The sequence below is a fragment of the Anarhichas minor genome, unplaced genomic scaffold (genome assembly GCF_050575085.1).
Source record: "Anarhichas minor isolate MPS153535 unplaced genomic scaffold, ASM5057508v1 ptg000022l, whole genome shotgun sequence".
Lineage (NCBI taxonomy): Eukaryota > Metazoa > Chordata > Actinopteri > Perciformes > Anarhichadidae > Anarhichas > Anarhichas minor.
Window position 1 is genome coordinate 1,554,092 of NW_027466468.1, and position 20,693 is coordinate 1,574,784.

Sequence of the window (20,693 nt, forward strand, 5' to 3'; positions counted from 1 at the left end):
ATATTCCCCCCAACGAGCGGTCTCTCCCTGACTTCCGATGCGATGCTCTACCTGCAATTAAAGCCAATAAAACCCCTAAATCGCCACACTCGCTGTTCAGATCAGGGTCATCGCAGTTAATCACGGGCTGAGACTCGATAATGGTCCTATGCTCATGCAGGGCAGCTAAAGTGTCAGGAGACGGGCAGATTAACTCTTTATCAGATGCACGGAGAGTCACATTTTTCCAGTAAAGGATCAAGTTTCTGCTATATTAAAAGACAAGGAAATAATGGAGAAAATGGAATCTCTCTCTCTTTCATTCTGTTTGCTGCAATCTAAGCTGAAAATTGAGACAAGAGATGGGATCATTGCACAGGTGAGTTATTTTATTACATGCCATTTTCTCATCACATCCTGAAGTCTCACACACACACAAATGGCATCTGAAGACGAGATGACACGGTCCAGATCGGAAGGTACCTACCAAGCTGACATTGGCTCCAGGAGAACCGCTGGAGAGTTAAACGACTAAATAATGAAGAGATGAATGGTGTTTTAGCTGCTGTAACGGAATTCCTTATTTGATAAAAAGGCACACCACCTTCTCAAAAACACACTGGTGATAACTTCAAAGGCTAGAAAGCCGGTTTTCTTTTTTAGACAATCGCCATTAAACTATAACAGCATCAAATATCAAATATGAAAAACATACACATTTAGTCCAGCAGGATTACCATGTCACTGCAAAGCTGAATCAATCAGTCAAAACAATGAGAAGAAAAAAGGACCATGACAGGAGACTAAACATACTGCCTTGGTAAACAGCTCACGTTAACTCTTAACTACAAATGAAGCTTTGCCACAGTTGTTAATTGGCACTTTGTTGATCACATTGAGAGCTTCCACAGATTTAGACGTGACCCATTTTGTGGCTCGAACAGAACACCTCCATTTCTTTTCTTTGGCAACTTTAACTTCACAACTGTTTTTTGGAAAAGTAGTTTACTTTACTTTTGACTTATTGTTTTGCCAAGTAAAGACCCAGCGAAAGAAAAGAAAAGGACAAACATGCACGAGTAATCCCAGGCCCAAAACGTCTCGTCGGGGACCACACTGTTATGAAAAACATTCACACTCTCTCTCTCTCATACAAACATAACGCGGAGCAGCAATCAAAATAAAAACTTGAAGTAACACTGCAGAGACGTGCATACACTTGCATCAGTCTGAGGTGCATCTCACCACGGACTGACGGATCGGAGGATGTTGCGGGGACGCTGTCAAAAAAAATACAGACGGACAACTGCAGAGGACGTTCTCTTTTTGTTGTTATGTAGCGGCTGTGCTATTACACATTAGTGTTTGTTCCAGGTCGGGGCTGCCATAGGACCTCTGGAAGACCTCTCCACCACTATCAGCTCATCGGGGTTGTCGTGCGCTTTATAATGGAACAAAAGGTCTTGGATTGCCCGCTCTTCAATCTAAAAGAACAAAAACAAAAAAAAGGACATGAAAAGGAGATAAAACCACAGTACATTTGAGGGTGAAGGAGAAAACGCTGACACAAGCGCTTAATGATAATGAGGGTGTTTTACATAATGGCAACCAGAAAGCCATAAGGGGGGGGAAAGTGTTTTGAGAAGGCGCCGACAGAAGCCTGGCGGCGTCTGGAGAAGAGCAGGGATGGCTGTTCAGAGAGCAAACTGGAAGCAGCTCACTGCTAACCAGCACTGTACGGAGCGTGGTCTTCATTAGATACATAACTGCCAGATAGGGATAGAAAGGAGAGGCATGCCGACTGCGGCCATACCACCCTGAAGCACCACCACTAGGTTTTCCACTTGGATTCCACACACACTGATACGTTCAGTCATGGCAGGAGTGCGTCCTGCATGTGTGGGCGAGTGCTAATGCGCACAGACAAGACGTGCTACCTGGATGAGCGCCAGCGGCTTCTCCCGGCTGCGGATCAGTGCGGCTTCCTGCTCCTTCTCTTCCTCCACGATGGAGGCAAAGGTCACCAGGGAGGAGAGGGGAGGGCTGCCCACTGCTCCCAGCACCCAGGGCCTGAGGGGGGGAGACGGGTGACACAGAGAGAGAAAGAGAGAGAGAGAAAATGGGTATCAGTGCCTGCTGCTGTGATAGGGAAAGCAACAAGAGTCTGAGTGCACGGACAAAGGTCGAGTCAACCGCTACTGACAAGCTCCTGTGTGTGAGCGGCCGCCCGTTTCCCTAGCTTTCACAAGCCTCCTACGTCCAGCAGATACAGAGCAACGTTAGCATTCACAGGGTCATTACACCTTTTTTTTACCAAAGTCAAATTCAAGCACGTTTAAGCTTTTCCAGCACCTTGCAGCTGCAGTACGATACATAAATACAGTACGTACCGCCTACTGATTATTGCATTTCTTTATCACATTAAATCAGATGTTTTTGGGCTATAAACAACCCAAATCATGTTTTGTGACAGCACTCTACAGAAGGGTGACACATTAAAAGGAAAACACATGATAGTTATATAACATGGCTCAGCCAATCTAAAGCAATCGCAAGCAAATTACGTCAATTTAAGTAAAATCTTAACCGATAATGTGCAAAATGAGATTCATGTCATGCTGTGTTTCAGGCCGTTTAGCACACAGTGGGCTTTTTACAGCTTTTTTTTCTCTGATGAACACACTCAGGCCATGGCTTTGATTGGGGCGGAGGCATGAAATTATTGATTATAGCCGGTAAAAAACATGAAACCCAATGTAAGCTGATGTGAAAAACAGACATTCCTTCATTACCAGAAAATTAGGTTCAGAAAATGAGATTACTGCTGGTCCTGGTTTACCCCCCAAAAAATATTATACACAAAACAGAATACAAAATCTTAATGCTTGCTCTAAATGCTTAGCTAAAATATATTCTTCTTAGACAAGGACAATATTGCCAAAGCATCAAGTAATATTATCATTATTTCCTCTCTGAACATTCATATTTTTCGACTGACGGTTGACAACCTGTCTTGCCTTTTTCCACAGGGATCCTGAACATCTATTCAACACGACATGTAAAATATGACATGTCACATAGACGACATGAGCTTCCTGCAATCTGATTTGTGTGCGCTTCAAGTGACTTCATATTTGGTAGCTGCTATGCGAGGCTTGGAGACACGCTGCATTAACAGTTTGTTATAAATGTGGCCAAAAACATTCCAAATCACTCACTATGATGCATGTTAAAGCTATACGGAAAGTCTGTTAATCTGGCCAAGAGAGACCTCTGGAAATATTCATAAGACATAGGAGAGAGAGAAAAAAAAGACAGTCTGACAAGATTAAAAAGGCATCTCTATTAATTCTGACTTGGGATATGGAAAAAGAGGGAAGACATGAGAATATACGAGGTCGCTGCCGCTTCCTGAGCCTTTAACTCGTCCGTCTCTCTGCTCATCCAAATACCAAGAGGAACCTGAAACCTGCTCCCTGTTCTGTATGATCCGTTGTGACATGAGGGCTGCCCTTATCAACACTGATTAACATCACCAGCTTCACCAGTGACTCTCACAGCTGTTTAGTATCTAGAAGTCTGCTCTGAAGATTACCCACGCTTCATGCTGCAACGATACAGAAGAGGAAGCATGATGTTAGATAAAAGAGAGGCGCACTTACAAGACCTGAAATGACTGAAGATGGCCCAACACTTCCACAGTTTCATTTTGTTTTCACACACACACACACACACACACACACACACACACACACACACACACACACACACACACACAAAAGTAATCTGTCTTCATGGACAATTGTATGAAATTTAACTAGAAATGCATATTTACAGACTGGAGCTCACACTGTGTGTGCGCGCACTGTGTTTGTCCAGCTGTCAAGGGGATGTTGCAAAGGTCAGGATGACTCGGTGTCGGCGGGCAGGTCAACCCAGCTGCACCAGGTCATTAAGAGCTGTTCACCTCACTCAGACCAGAGCGTCCCGCCTCTCAACTAGAGGGGCTCCTGTCAGTCAAGCTGTCCAGTCAAGACACGCTACCCGTCTTCCCCCGGAGACAGTCTTAGATAAACACTCATCGTTACTTCCCCTTTGACTTTGAGATTAAAAAATGACTGTCAGAACTGTTTCTAATCTCCAAGTTGCATCTAACTGATGAGAGATGAGAAAATAATTAGGACGGTTATAATACGTTTGTAATAAGTTACAATAAGTATTTTAACTAAGGCTTGGATTAGGTATTGTGTTGCGGTAAGTTAGTATTGGAATACTGGGGAATGACTGTTAATATAGTTTCCTGTAGCTTATAGTGTGTGTGAGAGAGCTGCAGTTTTATGAGAACACCTCAACAGTGCCACCAAGTGGAAAACAGCAGTACACAACAGTCAACATTGTTTTGGCAGCGACTTTTTTCCCCGTGTGTGTGTGTGTGTGTGTGTGTGTGTGTGTGTGTGTTACAGATGCTCACCCAGTGGGTCGCTCTGGCTCGCTGCTGTCGGCGCATTTGAACGTGACCCTCCTGGCTGCAGAGGTGGCGGTGACAGGGGACACCAGGGCACCTGGGCCCCTCTGGGCTCCCGTTTGTCCCGCTCTGATCAAGCGGTTCTCCTCCTCCTCCAGCAGCGCTCGGAATGAGCACGAGGAGGGCGGGGACTGGACTGCTGTTGCCCTGCAGGTTGAAACAAAACGACACAGAGAAAGAAAGAGCATGTATGACACATGGATTCATGATAAAAGTAAAAAGTTTATTTTTTTTGCACTGGAGCAGTTGGGCTTAAGGGCCTTGCTCAAGGGCACTTCAGTGGTGGTAATGAGGGAGGGGCATGCCTTACTTTTCACTTTCCTCACCCAGATTTAGACCTGCCGGTCCGGGGGATTGCACCGACCGACAAGCTTGCTTCTCCAACCGTAATATATCGTGTATATCCCTACAAAGCTGTGGCACTCTTAAATGTGAAGCAGGCGAGGGAGGAGGATCTACTGTCAACGGGTACCATTATTTCGTGGCCAGCAGAGGGGGCCATGAGCTATAACGCTCTAGAATGGATGTGCAGATTCTTCCACCCTTAACAGCAATGACAACTTGTACATGCAAAGCTTCGGTTCTAGTATAAATATTATGTATGAACTGAGGAAGGCTGGCAGACCTGATCACTGTTGCAGATCTGATGAACACCATCTACAATGTGTTTTAGATGCGTTTGTTCTTTGTGTATGTGATGACAAATAAAGTTGACTTTACATTGAGGTTACAGTAGCCCCTCTACCCTGTTTATTGTCGCCTGTAAACTCGCTGAAAGATGCTAAAGTTGAGGGGAACTGTAGTTGGGTGATAATTCTCTTGGGGTTTGTTATTTGAAGCGACCCAATCCACAAACACAAAGTCTGTACAAAAATACTTCCCAGCCTTGCAGCTTTAAAACTAACTGACACATTGGCGACGAGCTGTGAACTCATAAACAGGAACCAGGAAGTTATTTCTTGACAGCTATGTGTAGTGGACAGTAGTGATCTTCATATTTGGGCTCACTCACCAGGCCTTCACACTGCTTTTTGACGGGGTGACTGCGGGGGTTGGTTTGGATGCAGTGGACTCCACACTGGCCTCCTTGTTGGCCATGGCCAACATCTTCCTCTGCTTCTGGGACAGTTTGGTGGGAACAGGGGAGTGCTTGATGCTGATGCTGATGCTGGTGCTGGTGCAGGAGGAAAAATGTGTGCTGTTAGCTGAAGTAAATAACATTAAACAAATAAGGTTCACTCATGTGGCAGTAGTGCCGTCCTTCAGACTGGGCAATAGGACGAACTGCATCACATTTTATAAATAAAGCAACAGTTCAACTGTACTTTTGCCATCACTGCCTCCGATTAACGAGACAGTCTAAATTATTTGTTTGTAAATAAGAGTAAAAATAAAGTGGACGTCTCGCACCTTCCAGGGCTTTTAGGAGTTGCTCCGAGGGTCTGCAGAGAGTTGGCCTCCATGTCCATGATGGTCCTCAGATCCAGGACTGGGGCGGGACGAGCAGGACTGCAGATTGTAATAACACAGTCACACATAGTACCTAGAACATGCAGCTCAGATTTCAAACCTGCTTTTCAGTGTTATATCTACAGTATATAGTTCAAGGAGGAGGAGAGGAAAAACCAAACACGACTGTAAAACAGAAGTTTTTTAAATTTAGGATCATTAAGTGCATCTTACCAGGGAAGGACCTGGGGGATAGTTCGTGGAGCAGAGTTGGGGGGAGCTGGGAGGGGCTCCCTCAGGGAGGTCGGGGTGCTGGGTGGAGTCTTTATCATCTGCAGGGAGAGATGGTTTTCAGTCAGATGATAAACAACAATTTTATCTCTCATCTGTCTTTTTTGAGCATTACATCCATCATTCAATTCCTTGTAGTCACATTCCTTTAATTATCCAATGTGGTGAAAACAATAGCAAATGGTTAAGTTAAGTATGACTTTGTGTAGTACTTTTAAACGACCCATAGAAGGCAGCACAATTACAAGCAGAGTAGTACTTGGACGTGCACAGAGCTATAAAAACAATCCCCCCAAATAACGAATCATCTGTTGTATATGTGATTGTAGCGGTGGTCAGACGTTAACCTCGGGTCTGTCATGGAAGACGGGGGACTGGATGTCTCGGGGACTGCCCACCCCCACGTAGCTGCCCTCTGAGTCGGATGTGAGCAGAGACTCTGTTGAGTTCGCCCTGACTGACTTTACCAGACACGGGGAGACCACTGAGAGGACAGAGAGAGTGTGTGTTAGTGGAATGAGTACATACTGTATTACCCCACAACAGCCTGACAGTTTATAAAGGCGCTGATGTTTGAGCATACCTGCAGCAGGGGGACTGTGAATGATACCAGAGAGAGTGTAGCCTCCTGAGCTGTCAGAGCGCCGCCGTGGTTTCTTTTTAGCCTTCATCTTGGCCTTCTTTAACAGGATTTCCCTGGAGGGGGGGGGGGGGGTAATGTGGTACAATCATTAGCAGGCATCTGCAAGGACTTGCACATAGCCTGGTAAGCTCCTGCTTCCCTTAAGGGTCCAGTGTGTGGGATTTATTGGCAGAAATGGCATATCATATTCATTATGATGTTTTCATTGGTGTATAATCAGCTTTCGTTAGCTTAGTATGGGTCTTTTATCTCTACACGGGGAGCAGGTCCTCTTCATGGAGTCCACCTGTTGCACCGCCATGTTGCTTTATTACGTTACTTGAAGGCCACCATCGTTCTCCCACACGCTTGTAAAGGAGGAGTGAGTGGAGGGGAATTCAGTTGTTTGCAATCTGCAACCTCACCACTAGATTTCAGTAAATCCTACACACTGCTTCTTCAACTTTCGGTCTACAATCAAAACTGAATTAATTTTTTTCTGGCAAGAAGAAATGATGAGTTTTGTTTTACAGCGGATATGAAAATACAGAACTCTGCACAGCAGCCAAATCAGGAAACAGACACAATGAGAGTCTACATGGAGGTACTGAACATCTCCGTTTGTGTACCTGCAGGAGTGATCCAGTTCTGCTTCTGGTTTGGAGCTGAACGCCGAGTCCAAATCCTCATCCTCATACACACCGAGGTCCGGGGCGTCAGGATACGGAGTGATAATCCTCCTCTGCATGGCTGGGATCTGAAATGAAAACAAACAAACCATGTACAGATTGACATTAAGATATGAGAACCAAGACTGACTTGGTGCAATCATGATATTTGACTACATTTCAAAACAAAGCACATATTGCATTGGCAATTACACAGAAAGAAATCCAATAAGTATTAAGGTACCAGAGGTTGGATTCAGCTGTGAGTTATACAACAAACTAAATTACAGTTGCATTAGGTTTTCCCCAAATCACCTTTTTCCAAGACAAAAAGTTGCTTGTGGCTACATTTTAGTGAAGCTGGTGAGATGGTTTTCTTAAAGTCTGAGCTTAATGAGTCGAGAGAACTTTCACTTTGGAAACTGAAAGATTGAGCTGTGTACGATTCAGATCTATGACTTCCAATAAGTTGTTTCTGTTGAAGCTGTTGAAGCTGCATTTTAATTGTTATTTTATCTTTAAAAATCAAAATCACACAATAAGCAAACATCGAAGTAACGGAAAGGATGGTGCATATTGGGATGTTTCTAGGGGTGACTCACCATCCTCCTGTAGGCTGCAGAAAGCTCCACGAGCACTTCATCACTAAGAATATCCAGCGCTCTGAGGGAAAAGGAGCAGACAGACAGACAAACGAGAAAGAGATATGTTTAGCTCTGTCCTACGGGGGCAAGTATTTATCCTGCTGTACACAGTATATCAAAATGTACACAACTTTACTGATAAATACTTGAGATAATCTTAAGACCAATGTATACTTTTGAAGTTATAGTGAAAACTTTGTAGCACTGCGTTTGCTGAAATGCTCCGAAACGCATAATAAAAGATCATTTTTAGTCCAGTTCAGGTTATTTCTTGCGATTCTCACTTTGACTCCAGCAGGGCGGCCATGTTGACCACTATGAACTGGAGACAGGAGAGTTTAAGCTGCTCCGCGTTGTATATGGTGGCAAACTCCAGCAGCTCTGCGCCATTCTTCAGAGTCACTGAGGGGAGCAAAACAAGCAGCGGCATTCACAGGAAATCATTTCAAAGAAGAAGTTTCCCTAATTCCCCATTTGTAAAAAATGTGCTGCAGTGACAGAGTAACACAAGGGACAGCAGTCCGTGAGTAACCCCCAGAATGCATGATGACGAAACCTTCTTTCACTATGCATTGAGTGGAACTTTTTTTGCTGCGTCATTACCATTCATATCTATACAACCAATGTGTTTATGATTAAAAAAAATATTTACTAAAGAAAAGAAAAAACTACCGTTACACGTAAAAGTCCTGCATTCAAAATGTTTCTTCAAAAAAATGTTTCAGAATCGAAATACACTTAATTAAAGTAGCAAACATAACAGTATACTCGTTATGCAGAAGTAGCCTAACTGGTAACTAATAAGGTCAGATAAATGAAGTGAAGTTTAAAGTACAATATCTCCCTCTGAGATGTAGAGGACTAGAAGTATAAAGTTACATAAAATGGAAATAGTAAAGTACAACTACCTCAGATTTGTACTTGAGTACAGTACTTGAGTAGCCTAAATGTAACAAGAGCGCAACGTTCTTCATAGCTCTCGCTTCTTAATAACATTTGTACATTAAACTTTCAAATGTGACGCCCTAGAGGGTTCGAAGTCAAACCCACTACAGTCTCACACAATCCTGTGGGAGACACTGCATCAAATTGTGATTTTCATGACATGAATGCAGTATTATTTCCAAGATAAAAGGAAAGAACTAAAGGGCAAAGTAAATGATGAATGAAATGAGAAATGAGATTAAAAGACAAGCACAGCATACAGTTCTCGGTGATGGCGACCTCGCACATCTCCTTCAGTCGTGTGATGAGCAGCTGGTCGGCCACAACCAACACGTTGCAGACAAACTCCACATTCAAAGACTCTGTCGGGCAAAAGACAGAACAATGCGTCCTCTCAATACTATTTCGTCGAAATTCGGCAACAAGCCATAAAAGATCGTAATTTGCGGGATCAACGTGAAACTTGAGAAGTCACCTTTAATGGTGTGGGACTCATCCGTGTAGATGTACTCTAGAATGACCTGCAGAATCTCTGAGCTGATGGGCATCTCCAGTGCAGAGCAGGAGGTGGCCTGAGGGGGCGCAAGTCAACATGATTATCCGTGCCGATATCGTTACGGCCACAAAAATCAATTGCAAGCATTGTGACCGGTGAAAACGCTGGTTAATGAATAAGGCAGTACCTCAATCCAGGGGTTTCCAAGCATACTATTGAAGTATTCTGAAACAAAAGTAAAAACATTTCACTTTCTGTAAGTCCAAAACATCCAACAGCCGTCACATTTTAAAAAGTTGCTTCAACACACAGGAGGCTATTATTTGAAGAGCCCAAATAGATCTTTGCTGGGGGGTTCCATGAGGACACACGTGCTAATGTTTGACATAAACGTTCGCCGCCAGTATGAATGAATGAGAACGTCTGTGATTGGTTGGTTGGTTGGTTGATGACGGGTTTGACCTTACCTAGTCTGGCACAGAGGACACTCTTGTGACATGGAAACTCTTTACCATCTTCAGATTTCAGAGTAACATCACAAAGATAGGAGCTGTGCGGACAGAAGAAAGGGAGAGAGATTCAAGAGAGTCAAGTCCATTATTTGCCATCGCATCTATAGCTACAGCTGATATTGTATACACTCATAAACGCACCCTTTTTTCTGGTAGAACTTGGTCTTGTTGCCAGTTTTCTTGTTTATAACGTTGATCTTTCCACTTTCATATTTGACTCCGTCCAGTCTGTGAAGGAACAGAGAGAGAGCATGAATGAGGAGAAATGACACCACATCTGGTTTTGCGTCGGGGGATTGAGAGCACAACTCTCAGTCTCTCACCGTGCAGACAGGCTCCCCAGGCCCAGCTTCTTTGCAACACCCTGCAGGGTTTTCACTGGGTTGGCCCCTCCCTCGTTGGCCCCGGCCTTGTCCCCTTTACCTCCTTTCCCCCTCTTGCCAGGCTTGGCGCACTTGCTCTTGGCCTTGTCCCCGTCTCCTTTTGCTGCGGGGGGAAGGGAGCGGTACACCCCGAGGGCCGAGCGGCCTCTCAGGCTCAGGTCCTGCAGGCTGCTGATAAGCCTCTCCTGCTCAAAGTCCTGGCCACGGCAACAGAGACAGTGGAGCAGCTGAGTCAGAGGCTCAGTTCTTCAAGGCTAACACAAATACTTAAAGCAATAGTATATATATATTGAAATCCCGTGTATCCGAATCATGTTGCGGAGACTTAAAGTGAATGACACTTTGCGGGTTTTGTTTGTCTTTTCCTCACCTGGTTTTGTCCCGACGAGGCCCCCGAGACTCTCGGCCGGGCCCCGTGCACCAGCAGCTCGCAGGAGTCGGTGTAGATGAAGTTCAGGGCGTGTTCCAGCATGTCCGGCGTGATCTTCTCCAAAATGATCAAATCGCAGCCCACAGCGTCCTCGCTCTTCCTCACTTCTCCGTCGAGCTCCTCGTCGAGTTCGTGCTCTGACATGAAGTGCTTCCGGAAGAACTCGGACCTCATGGCCAGGATGTACTTGTGGGCGGGGAAGGTGCGATCGCCGGCCTGGAGGGTCACGTCATGGATGGGGTCCATTTCGTCCGCCTCGTCCAGAAGGCGCCGAAAGTGTTGGGAGAAGGAGGACGGAGAAATGCTGGGAATCTCGTACAAGCTGGATCAAAGACACGGGTGGACATCATTGTAGCATATAACTCAAAACGATGAACATTTGGACACATACAGCGAGAACACAAACAGAAAAGAGTATAATCTCTGACAAATGACTGATAACTGGAGTGCAACAAGCTTGCAACACCGCCTCCAATAAAGCAGAGTACTTTATCAGCAGGGAAGAGATCTAAAAATAAAGACAATTAGACCCAGCCAGATAAGATAAATAGTCCTCTAATGTGTGCAATACCGAACTGGCTAAATGTTCCAACATAATATTCTGTGGTAAATCATTATCGAGTCCCTGGGGAGAGACTGCTTTTAAAGTCAGTTCTTTTTTGCTTCCCATCACCGGTTTAATGCTGATGAATCATAAAATAGAAGTACGTCTTTGACTCAGTCATTTCTCGAAATGCTCTTAACCCATTCACTATTTTGCACAAAATAACCAAATTAGACAGACTTATGAACGTACCTCGTTTTGGGTTCGGACTGAAGCACTCCAAAGTTTCGGCCTTTAGAGTCCATGGTGATGCTGACAGCTCTGTGGACATACGGGAGCTTCTCCAGGCGAATCCTCTCATACAGTGTCCCGGCATCTGAATGGCCACAGACCTCCACACTGCCCTCTGAGATGACAAGAAGCATGTAAATTACATTTAAAACAAATATACTCTTGTTCTTCTTAAAACCCCAACATTTGATTGACAAATCTAAGGTTTGGTCACAAGTCTAATGAAAACTATTGAAATAGTTTGGGACAGTTACAAAGCACTGGCCAACTTGATGATTCAACACACCGTGTTCCTCAATCCCTCACCTTTCTTCTCCCCGTACTTCCTATACTCTCCAGCCCACACGCCACTGAAGCCCTCCCCCTCCTGAGTCACAAACATCATGCCGTTCTTGCTGAGAGCGATGTCCGACATGAAAACCTGACGGCCATACGCCCACCGGCACTGTCTCACAGAGCTGCAAGAGGACCGCCAGCAGAACACCTGAGAGAAGGATGGAAAAGGAGGAAACGTAAGGAACGTTACACAGACGAGTCTTAGTCACCATACATATTTATAGGACCCCATATAGACCAGCCTGCTTTGGTATTGTATAACTGTCTACAATGCTCCATATAGCTAGACAACAACAGGGGAAGTTCTGCTTCAGTTTCTAAATGTTAGAACAGCAAGTGAGATTTAAGTAAAGTTGTATTGTCTCATGATAGATCTAGGCCAGTTGATTTAGTGATGCTTGTCTGCACCATGTGCCTAAATATGAGTGAAAAGCATTTCCTGTAGTACTTTCTAAATGCACATACCCTCCCAGCTTCATCTAATGCCAAGATGGCCAGCTTCTCCCCTCCTCCCTCGTTCAGGATCTGTGGAACCACACGGTGGTCCAGACTCCCACCGCTGACCAGAACCTTCTTGATGTTCAGCTGCCTGAAAAATTAATAATTAAAAGAAAAAAAAAAAACAGACTAATATTACTTAATTATAATATACTTTATTAATCCATTTGTCCATTTATGGATGAAAATCCACATTTCTTGGTGGAAGAAGCTCATTTGAACATCTGCATTCGAGTGGATCCAATGTTGTGTCAGTGCTCTTTAACAGAGAGGCGTGCACTTAGCCCCACAAAGAGATATTTGCAGCACTAGACTAAGCAAATCAAATAATGAGGCAACAATTTCCAGTTTAGAGGATGATTTACCATCTGCTGCCATTCAAATTAGGTTTGATTAGAATACCGGAGGCAGAGCGGACAGTGTCTCCGGCGGCTTGAAAATGCTGCACATATGAAATGGGATCTATGAGCACTGAAGAATATAGAGAACACAAACTTTACAGAGATCACATCTTTACATTTGCCTGGCAAAATGCAGTCTTGAGTCTGGAATGAAGTCTGGACTTAAACAAGAAATGTACTCACTACTTCTGCAATGAGAAGCTGGATATTAGAGAGAGCAGCTCAGAATCAATGAAGTACGTGTGTTTGGCAATTTGGTGGGTGGTGGATGAGGCAATCTTCGGATTATGGACCAGTTTGTTCAATTTATTGCTCTGATAAAAATGATGTTATTTAAAAAACTAAATTGAGGTCATGCTGATGTTGTGTGATGTAACGGAGTGACTGTTACAAGTCTTTTAATGAAGTGGAATCTTAAAGGCCGTGGTGTAAGTTCCGCTGCCCCATTCACCTTGAAGCCATCTTCTTGCACTGGTAGTCGGCCAACAGGTAGACGTCGCCTTTCTCCGTCACGACCACCGTTGCTCCGTCACTAGCTGCTGCCATCGCGATGGTGACATCCTTGTGGTGCAGAGCCGACACCTGCCGGGGGGCTGTCACGCACTTCTCTCCGTTGGGATCCAGCAAGTAACCTGGATAACAACACACAATGTGTTCAACAAGTCAAGTTGTCCATAGACGGCGTGTGAGTGTGTGTTTAATAAAGGCTTTATAAAAAGATTCTCATAATAGCCTTTTGTGTCATCCACCTCTGACATGATGGAGGGTCTTTCCTCCTCACCAAACCTCCGACAGAAGTAAATATACATTTGCACCATTCTACCATTTCAAACACATCATTAGTCATGCTTGCATGCTAAAAATATTAGCTTTATCTTTTTTACTCTGGCATGTTTACACGTTAGTGTAACACAGGCTGTGGGTCTCGCCTTTATCTGCTCAAATTTACCAGCGCCACTTTCTCTCACAACACCGGCTTTAGCCGACACGTCAATGAGACTTACCCAGCTGGCCTCCATTGAGTCCCATTGTGTAGACGGCCTCCCTGGTCCACAGCACTGTGTGGAACCTTCCTGCTGCAACTCCAATCACCGACCTGCCTCTCAGCGTCTTGGAGAACACCTGCATACACAGCACATCATAGTGACATTGAAACCATCGTATACAGAATTTAAGAGTTTCTAAACTTAACATCAACGATAATTATCAAAGTACCGGTTGTAGAACATACCACATCAATCTCAAAATAATACTTGAAAACATAAACAGAGAGCAGATTGAAGAAACACCCGCACATTGAAATATATTTCATTCACCACAATCTCATTTGGCACATAAATAATGCTCGTCACATGCAGTGCAAAATGTCATCGGCCCCTTTCCATCACCCTCCCTGCTACCTCTTACCTGTTTGGGGACATGAGCCGAGGCAGGAGGAGGAGCCAGACCGAGCTGGTGGAAGGTGTTGAGGCCAAAAGTGTACACGTAGCCTTCCTCCGTCAGCACCACTGTGTGGTCTTTAGCTGCCGCCACCTGGGAGCAGTGATGGGACATGAGCCCCTCCACCATGCGAGGAACCTGTGGGGAGCAGTGAGAAGGAGAACGATTAGATTAAACATATCTGTGTTTACTGTGGTACGGCAGGAGCTGGACAACATGACAGCATGATGAAACTGATTGATTCATATTTACAAACAGGCTTTGAAGTTGTACATTATATTTGCTATATGGACTAATTTACAGAATTTCAAAATATAGGGTGAGGGTTAGCACACGTCAATGATGCCCTATAACAAGCTTCACCAGATAAGTCTGCTCATCTCCATGGCCAAGTCGTCCTCCCAGTCCATGCCCACAGGTGAACACCTGGCCTTTCTGGGACAGGAACACAGAGTGGAACTTGCACAGGACCACCTACAGAGAGAAGAGGAGATAAAACATGTTTCCGTCTCTTTCTAATCAGTATTTTAAAATACAACATATTCTATTCTTAAGGAGTCTGAAGTTTGTGCTGATAAAAAGGTTCTGGTCATTATAATTTGGACCTCATAGCAGAGGCTGCGATGCATCTCTTTCCATGTCCCTCAGCCAAGCCCTCTTGTAGTGATAGTAAAACACTATGCCAACAAAGGCCGGGGCACAAGTGGAAAAGCAAACATCATTACTAATACATTGCTACCCTCAAGCTTTCAATAGGGCGCAGGGATGTTTCCCAAAGTATCACATTGATGTGGACATTCGCACACATGCGTACACACCAGCGTCGTTCATTTAATTAAAAACATGTCATTGTGGAATTAATATTTAACCTCTGGCACCTGTCGGGTTGGGCTACGAAGACAAAGACTAAATGCAGCGACACTGGGTCATTGTGTGGTCATGAAATCAGATCTGTCCGTCCCCAACTAGGCTTTATGAAATTAGTCTGCATGACAAGTCCTGTATGTCAGAAAGAAATCCCTTAAACACGGGATTTCTTCTGTTAACTCCAAAAACACAGGGACAAGAAGCCCAGATTAATCATTTCCTCACAAATACACAAACCCCATACAAATACAAAGTGTTAAGAATAGATTACAATGACAACACATCTAACACAGTCTTTAGTTAAGCTACTATAACTAGCATCTGGTGTGTACGCTACGCACACCACTGGGGGTAGTTGCACTGGTGCCAGCAGCTATATTAATCACACTAAGAGGATCCACATGACAAACGCATGAAATTGTAGTCGGGCTGGCACAGTGCGGCAGCGTGGTTCAACCATGCACAGGCCGGCTTAACAAAGTCACGAATGAAGACCAATCAGTCCACGCCTGACGCACCAACCCTGCCCTCTACTTGACTCAGTCGAACAACATTACTGAGGGTTTCGGTTTGTTTTTCCTGATGCCATGGCTGTATAGCCACTAACTTCACTTATCTATGAAACGTACAATTTAACACTTTCAAGCAAGGTTTCAAAGTATTTTTTTTACAACAGCTGATTTACTATGAAGAGAAGGTTGTGTAATATCAGACTCTGGGGAGGGAGTGTTTTGCTGGTTTACCCAGGTGGTGTGCCTTATCTGGAGTACCCATGTGCATTGACACAGAGTTGAAGCATGAGGTCATTACTGGTGTGATACATGTGACTGTGGTTTTTATGGTAGGGAATCCCTACGCTGTAGGAAAACACCTCCTCTACTCCACGGAGAGCCGGAACAACAACAACGGCGTGTTGTCAGCCTACCTGCTTGATGTAAACCTCGGTCCTGGCAAACGCATCCACAAGCTCAGGGTGCTGTCGGCTCTCCTGATTGCCATGCCCGAGACTGAAATTAGTATTGTTTCCCCATGTGTATACTTCAGTTGGGTCTGTAATGAGGAAGAAAAACTAAATTACATGAACAACCACAACACAGCCGCCACCTGAAGCTTGATTTAACCAGTGGTCTTTTCTGCAATTAAAAGACAAAGGCATATTTGTATGGCACCTTTCAACAACAAGGCAAGTCAAAATGCTTTGCATAAGACATAAAAGCTAGGAAAATAAATAAAGTGCCATATAAAAAGACACATTTAAATAGAAGAGAACAATAAGCTAAAATAGAGAACAGATCAAACAGAAGGATGTCCTGTTCATACACAGTACATCATCTCTATCGAATGAGAGTACTAATCATTATGGCAGGAAACACATGTGACGTAGCACAGGGAGAGTTAAATCCCATGCATGTACAAGTGTGAAATACATCATTAAACAGAATGAGTCACCATGATGCCAATAAGCCCGGTGACTCTTGTTCCATAGTTTCACCACCAATGTCATATCGATGCAAGACAATGTCAACAAAAAGAAATGTCTTGGTATTGTGGTGTGTGAGGACCCCGATGAAGGCCACAAGCACAAACGTGTTGGCCTCACAATAAAGTTCTTCTGTATGCTACAAGTGTTGCTGGAGTTTTGACCTCTCTACATCTTTTCCGTCCTTCATGTATCTAGGAGGTAGGAGAAGTTGTGCCAGATAAATCCAACTCAACTGAAGCGCTGAAGTCATCAGCTTTTCTTACCGGTGTTTTTGAACACAACGTGTGTTGGTCTGTCCTTCATTGTGAGGTCCAGGACAGAGAGACCCTCCTTGTCCTGTGTGGAGAGAAGTCCTCCGTGCTGAAACAATGTCGAGAAAAAAAGTTATTCAAAGTGAAGTCAAAATGAGCAAGGAATAATCTGAACTTTTCCTTTATTGACACCACATTAGAATTTCCATATTGTTGCATTATTTGACTCATTTGGTAAATGGGATGATAGCACTTTTTTGGAGATCCACGTTAAATACATACCTTGACTAGCGATATGAGACAGTGGATATGTCCGTAGAAAGCGCTGCGATGCACAGCGGTCCAGCCGGACTCCTTATCCTTCACCATCAGGTCAGCATTCCTACTCTCCAGGAGCCACTCCAGCAGGGTCTTCTTTCCCAGCGAGGATGCCAGGTGCAGGGCTGTGCGACCGAAGGCATCCCTCAAGGTGGTGGCGTTGTGGCAGTGCGAGGTCAAGAACGCCCGCAGCTGCCCCTCAGAGCCGCCCGTTAGTGCCGCCACCACCTCGTCCGCATGCTGCTGCGAGCGGCATTTGGGGGTGCAGTCCGGCAGTGCTAGACTCATCCTGACCTCCTCCAAATGTTCACAGTGAACCCTCCTCCCTTTTGTGTCACAGCCCACCGCCCACAGTCGCAAATAAAAACTCAAAAACAAAACAATGCGATGTAACAAATCCAAAACGCCGTCACTAATATGGTGTACTATAACAGAGCTGCTCTACAAGAAGAAAAAGTACATCAAGAAAAAAACGTGCGTCAGCAAAAGGTGGAGATGGTTTAGAGTGCTAGAATTGTGCTTGTGTTGAGGTTCCACTGCACCCTAGCGACCCCAGAGCCTCTCTGCGACTGGTTTCAGTCCACCATGTCAACCAAGAGTTGGACACAAACTAAGGTGCATGCATCATTCGATGGCATCAAGAATTCAATAAATACAAAAACTCTTGTGTTTTATACAAAATTGTAGATTTCAATGTTAGCAAAAATAGTTTCTTCCTCTAAATACTCTTTTAATAATTTACAAAAGGCAAAAATTTCAACGGCCCTCCGACCTCCTCGTCCAGCAGTCCAACCATCAAACTTGAGGGGAAAGGCCCCCTTTCCCCCCAAAATGCTCACTCTTCTTTTCAAAACTCCATAATTGTAGAGTGCACCTGAGGGGGGAAATTTGAGAGGAGTCAGTGGTGCAAAAACGAAGGCCTACAGTCACACTTTGTGTACTTGCAAAGTACTAAATGCAAGTACAGCTGTGTAGGGTGCAGATAGTAAGATGAGATGCAAACGTGCAAAGGTCAGAGCAAGTTTGACCGAATTACATGCTCGCGGAGCATAGATCAGCTGAGTTGACAGGTTTGCCACACAGCTATTTGACAACGCTGTGCAAATAAGACTAAGGCGAATTTAAACGTTGCATGTAGATAATGTTAACATGAAGATAGTGCACCAACGTTACCAAGGGGGGGGGGGGGTTCTCATTGTTGACTAAACAGCAAGATTATGTACCAGGCTAAGTTAGCTGAATACCATTAGCTTGTTAATATCCATGTCAACTGCACCCCAACTCAACCACGCCTTTGGTTTCTGTGTAATATAACTGGGGCGTTGAAGCCATTGCGAGCCAATTTCTTACGTAGAATTATCTTAATCATAAATTATTGTCTTTTCCAACATATGTGACAAACTTGCTAGCAGGCTGTGCAGAACTGCCAGCTAACTACTTCACTCATGTATTAGCTAACCGTGCCTAAGCTGGATAACGTCACACGTCAAGCCCCGTCATAATGTGCTGTGTGTTAAGAGCTAACAAGACACCTGCTGTGAGCAAAAGCAACGATAACGACACAGTTCAACGTCGGGTTTGTCAACTGTGTTGTTAGCTCGCGCTCTACAAGCTAAGCTAGCTAGACTGACACATCACCGAAAGCTAGCGATAGCAAGCTGGTATGGACTTTAACGTTGTATCATTTCTTACCTTCCGCTAGTTAAAGTAAAAAGAGGACATGGAGCGTGTTGCATCAACGACGTACATCCACTGTGTCATTACTACGAGCAGGAGACGCTGGGCTTTTTTTTCACTAGTGCTAATTTTGACAGGACGGGCCGCTGAAACCCTGCAGGTTAGGTAAAAACCTTCACTACTGTCGAGCCTTCTGATTGGCCAGGGCGTGTACATCGCAGTATTCTATTGGTTGATTTTTGGGGGTTTGTTCGTTGTGCTCCGAGTATGCTGTTGCTGTATCTATGATGTCATAGGGCATTTTATTCTATCTTTTTTATTTGAGGGTTAACATTATGAACATAAGTATAAAGTTAAGGAAAATATAACTTCGAAGTTTATTTGTGTGATGCAGAAAAAAACATATAGTTGTGAATTCATCTTAAATTATACAAGGAGACAACACTTCTTGTACCATTTAAGATGAATTTACAATTAATTCACAAAGGGTTAATGCCATTTACTCTTTAATGGACAGACATTAAAATTCTCACAAAACTGGCCTATGTTTCTATGCAATAAGGAGCAAAAGAAGCAGAGAAATGGTTTGCTTTAGAATACTTTCTGCACAAATATGACAAATAATGGTTAATGTAATGGTAAATTAAAGGAGTTTTTAATAAAGAATAAAGATGATTCGATCTTTTATGCATACTATACCTATACAGTTGTGTGGGCATAAAAGGTGGATGTAAAAAGCTTGCAGATCCTCCACAAGATCATCATGTCAGTTCAAAGGTTTCAAACTCAACAGATAGACTTCAGGTGGAGTATCACTTTCAGCCTCATTTCAGGTTTCATGGAATTACTCAGATGATTGTCACAGTGGCCGCGGCTGAGAATAGGAGGGGATCAATGGAGGGCAAAGCTAGGGTTACACTGGGATCTATACTGGGTCTTCCAAATATGACATATTGATGAGCACGCCCTCCCTCGCCTGTCATGCATGAACACATGCACAGTTTTGCTTCTCAATGCAATCCCGCACAATCCAGCAGACTATACAACTAAGGTTGCCATTCAAGTTAATTTCTCAAAAGAGGATGTGAAAAATACAGACCATGTAAAGAGATAAAAGAATTTGACAATCGTAGTGTTATCTGAAATAATAGAATGTTATTGAACCATTGATGTTATAACGTTTTACACGTTTTTTTCATTATCTTTTGGTTGAGGAATTATTTACAGCTGCCGAAAAGCACTTTTGTATACTGGATTGAGAAAAACTAGAAAGTGCATTCTTCTCACATCCAGGAGTTCCTAAACTTTTCTTTCAAATGATAACAACTCATCTTTCATTTGCTCTTATTATGAGCTTGTTGTCTATTAGGTTCTCTATTATGTCGTTTTTTCACTGCCTTCATTGGGTTTATGCTTTTGAGACCCATAACATCCTCAATGATCCTAAAAGGGATTGGGGCTTATCTTAATGAGTACTAGTAAATTATGGGTTCAGTGATGTAACACTGTCATCAGTGGATCGAATGATTCATGTGTTTATTTTGTCTTTCATTTCCTTTAGTCTATGTGTGTTTTCCACACAGCCTCGCGCTGAGCTGAATTGGCCTGAATATCAAATCTAATGATAGGCCTCATAGATCAAA

The 20,693-nt window shown here is 43.9% G+C and overlaps 1 protein-coding gene across 1 annotated transcript; it reads right to left on the minus strand.

The window, feature by feature from the left end:
- Positions 1-347: 347 nt before the first annotated feature.
- Positions 348-19,223, minus strand: ibtk (inhibitor of Bruton agammaglobulinemia tyrosine kinase). Its single transcript, XM_076096409.1, has 29 exons — positions 19,066-19,223; positions 17,338-18,247; positions 17,068-17,164; positions 16,247-16,371; positions 14,818-14,928; positions 14,422-14,592; positions 14,019-14,136; positions 13,466-13,646; positions 12,581-12,704; positions 12,086-12,263; positions 11,741-11,894; positions 10,885-11,266; positions 10,455-10,711; positions 10,273-10,359; positions 10,087-10,169; positions 9,807-9,844; positions 9,599-9,695; positions 9,384-9,485; positions 8,463-8,580; positions 8,137-8,197; positions 7,496-7,623; positions 6,828-6,940; positions 6,592-6,728; positions 6,188-6,285; positions 5,915-6,013; positions 5,517-5,678; positions 4,451-4,651; positions 1,917-2,049; positions 348-1,463 (listed from the first exon to the last, which is right to left on the minus strand). The coding sequence occupies exons 2-29, from the start codon at positions 17,659-17,661 to the stop codon at positions 1,338-1,340; spliced, it is 4,005 nt and encodes a 1,334-aa protein (XP_075952524.1). The 5' UTR covers positions 17,662-18,247; positions 19,066-19,223; the 3' UTR covers positions 348-1,337.
- Positions 19,224-20,693: the final 1,470 nt, after the last annotated feature.

Coding starts and splice junctions, on each gene's coding strand:
- ibtk (XM_076096409.1), bottom strand. CDS start 17,661: ATGAGTCTAGCACTGCCGGACTGCACCCCCAAATGCCGCTCGCAGCAG. Junction 12,705..13,465: donor TGCAAGAAGATGGCTTCAAG/GTGAATGGGGCA, acceptor TTAATTTTTCAG/GCAGCTGAACATCAAGAAGG. Junction 10,170..10,272: donor AAGTTCTACCAGAAAAAAGG/GTGCGTTTATGA, acceptor CTGTCCGCACAG/CTCCTATCTTTGTGATGTTA.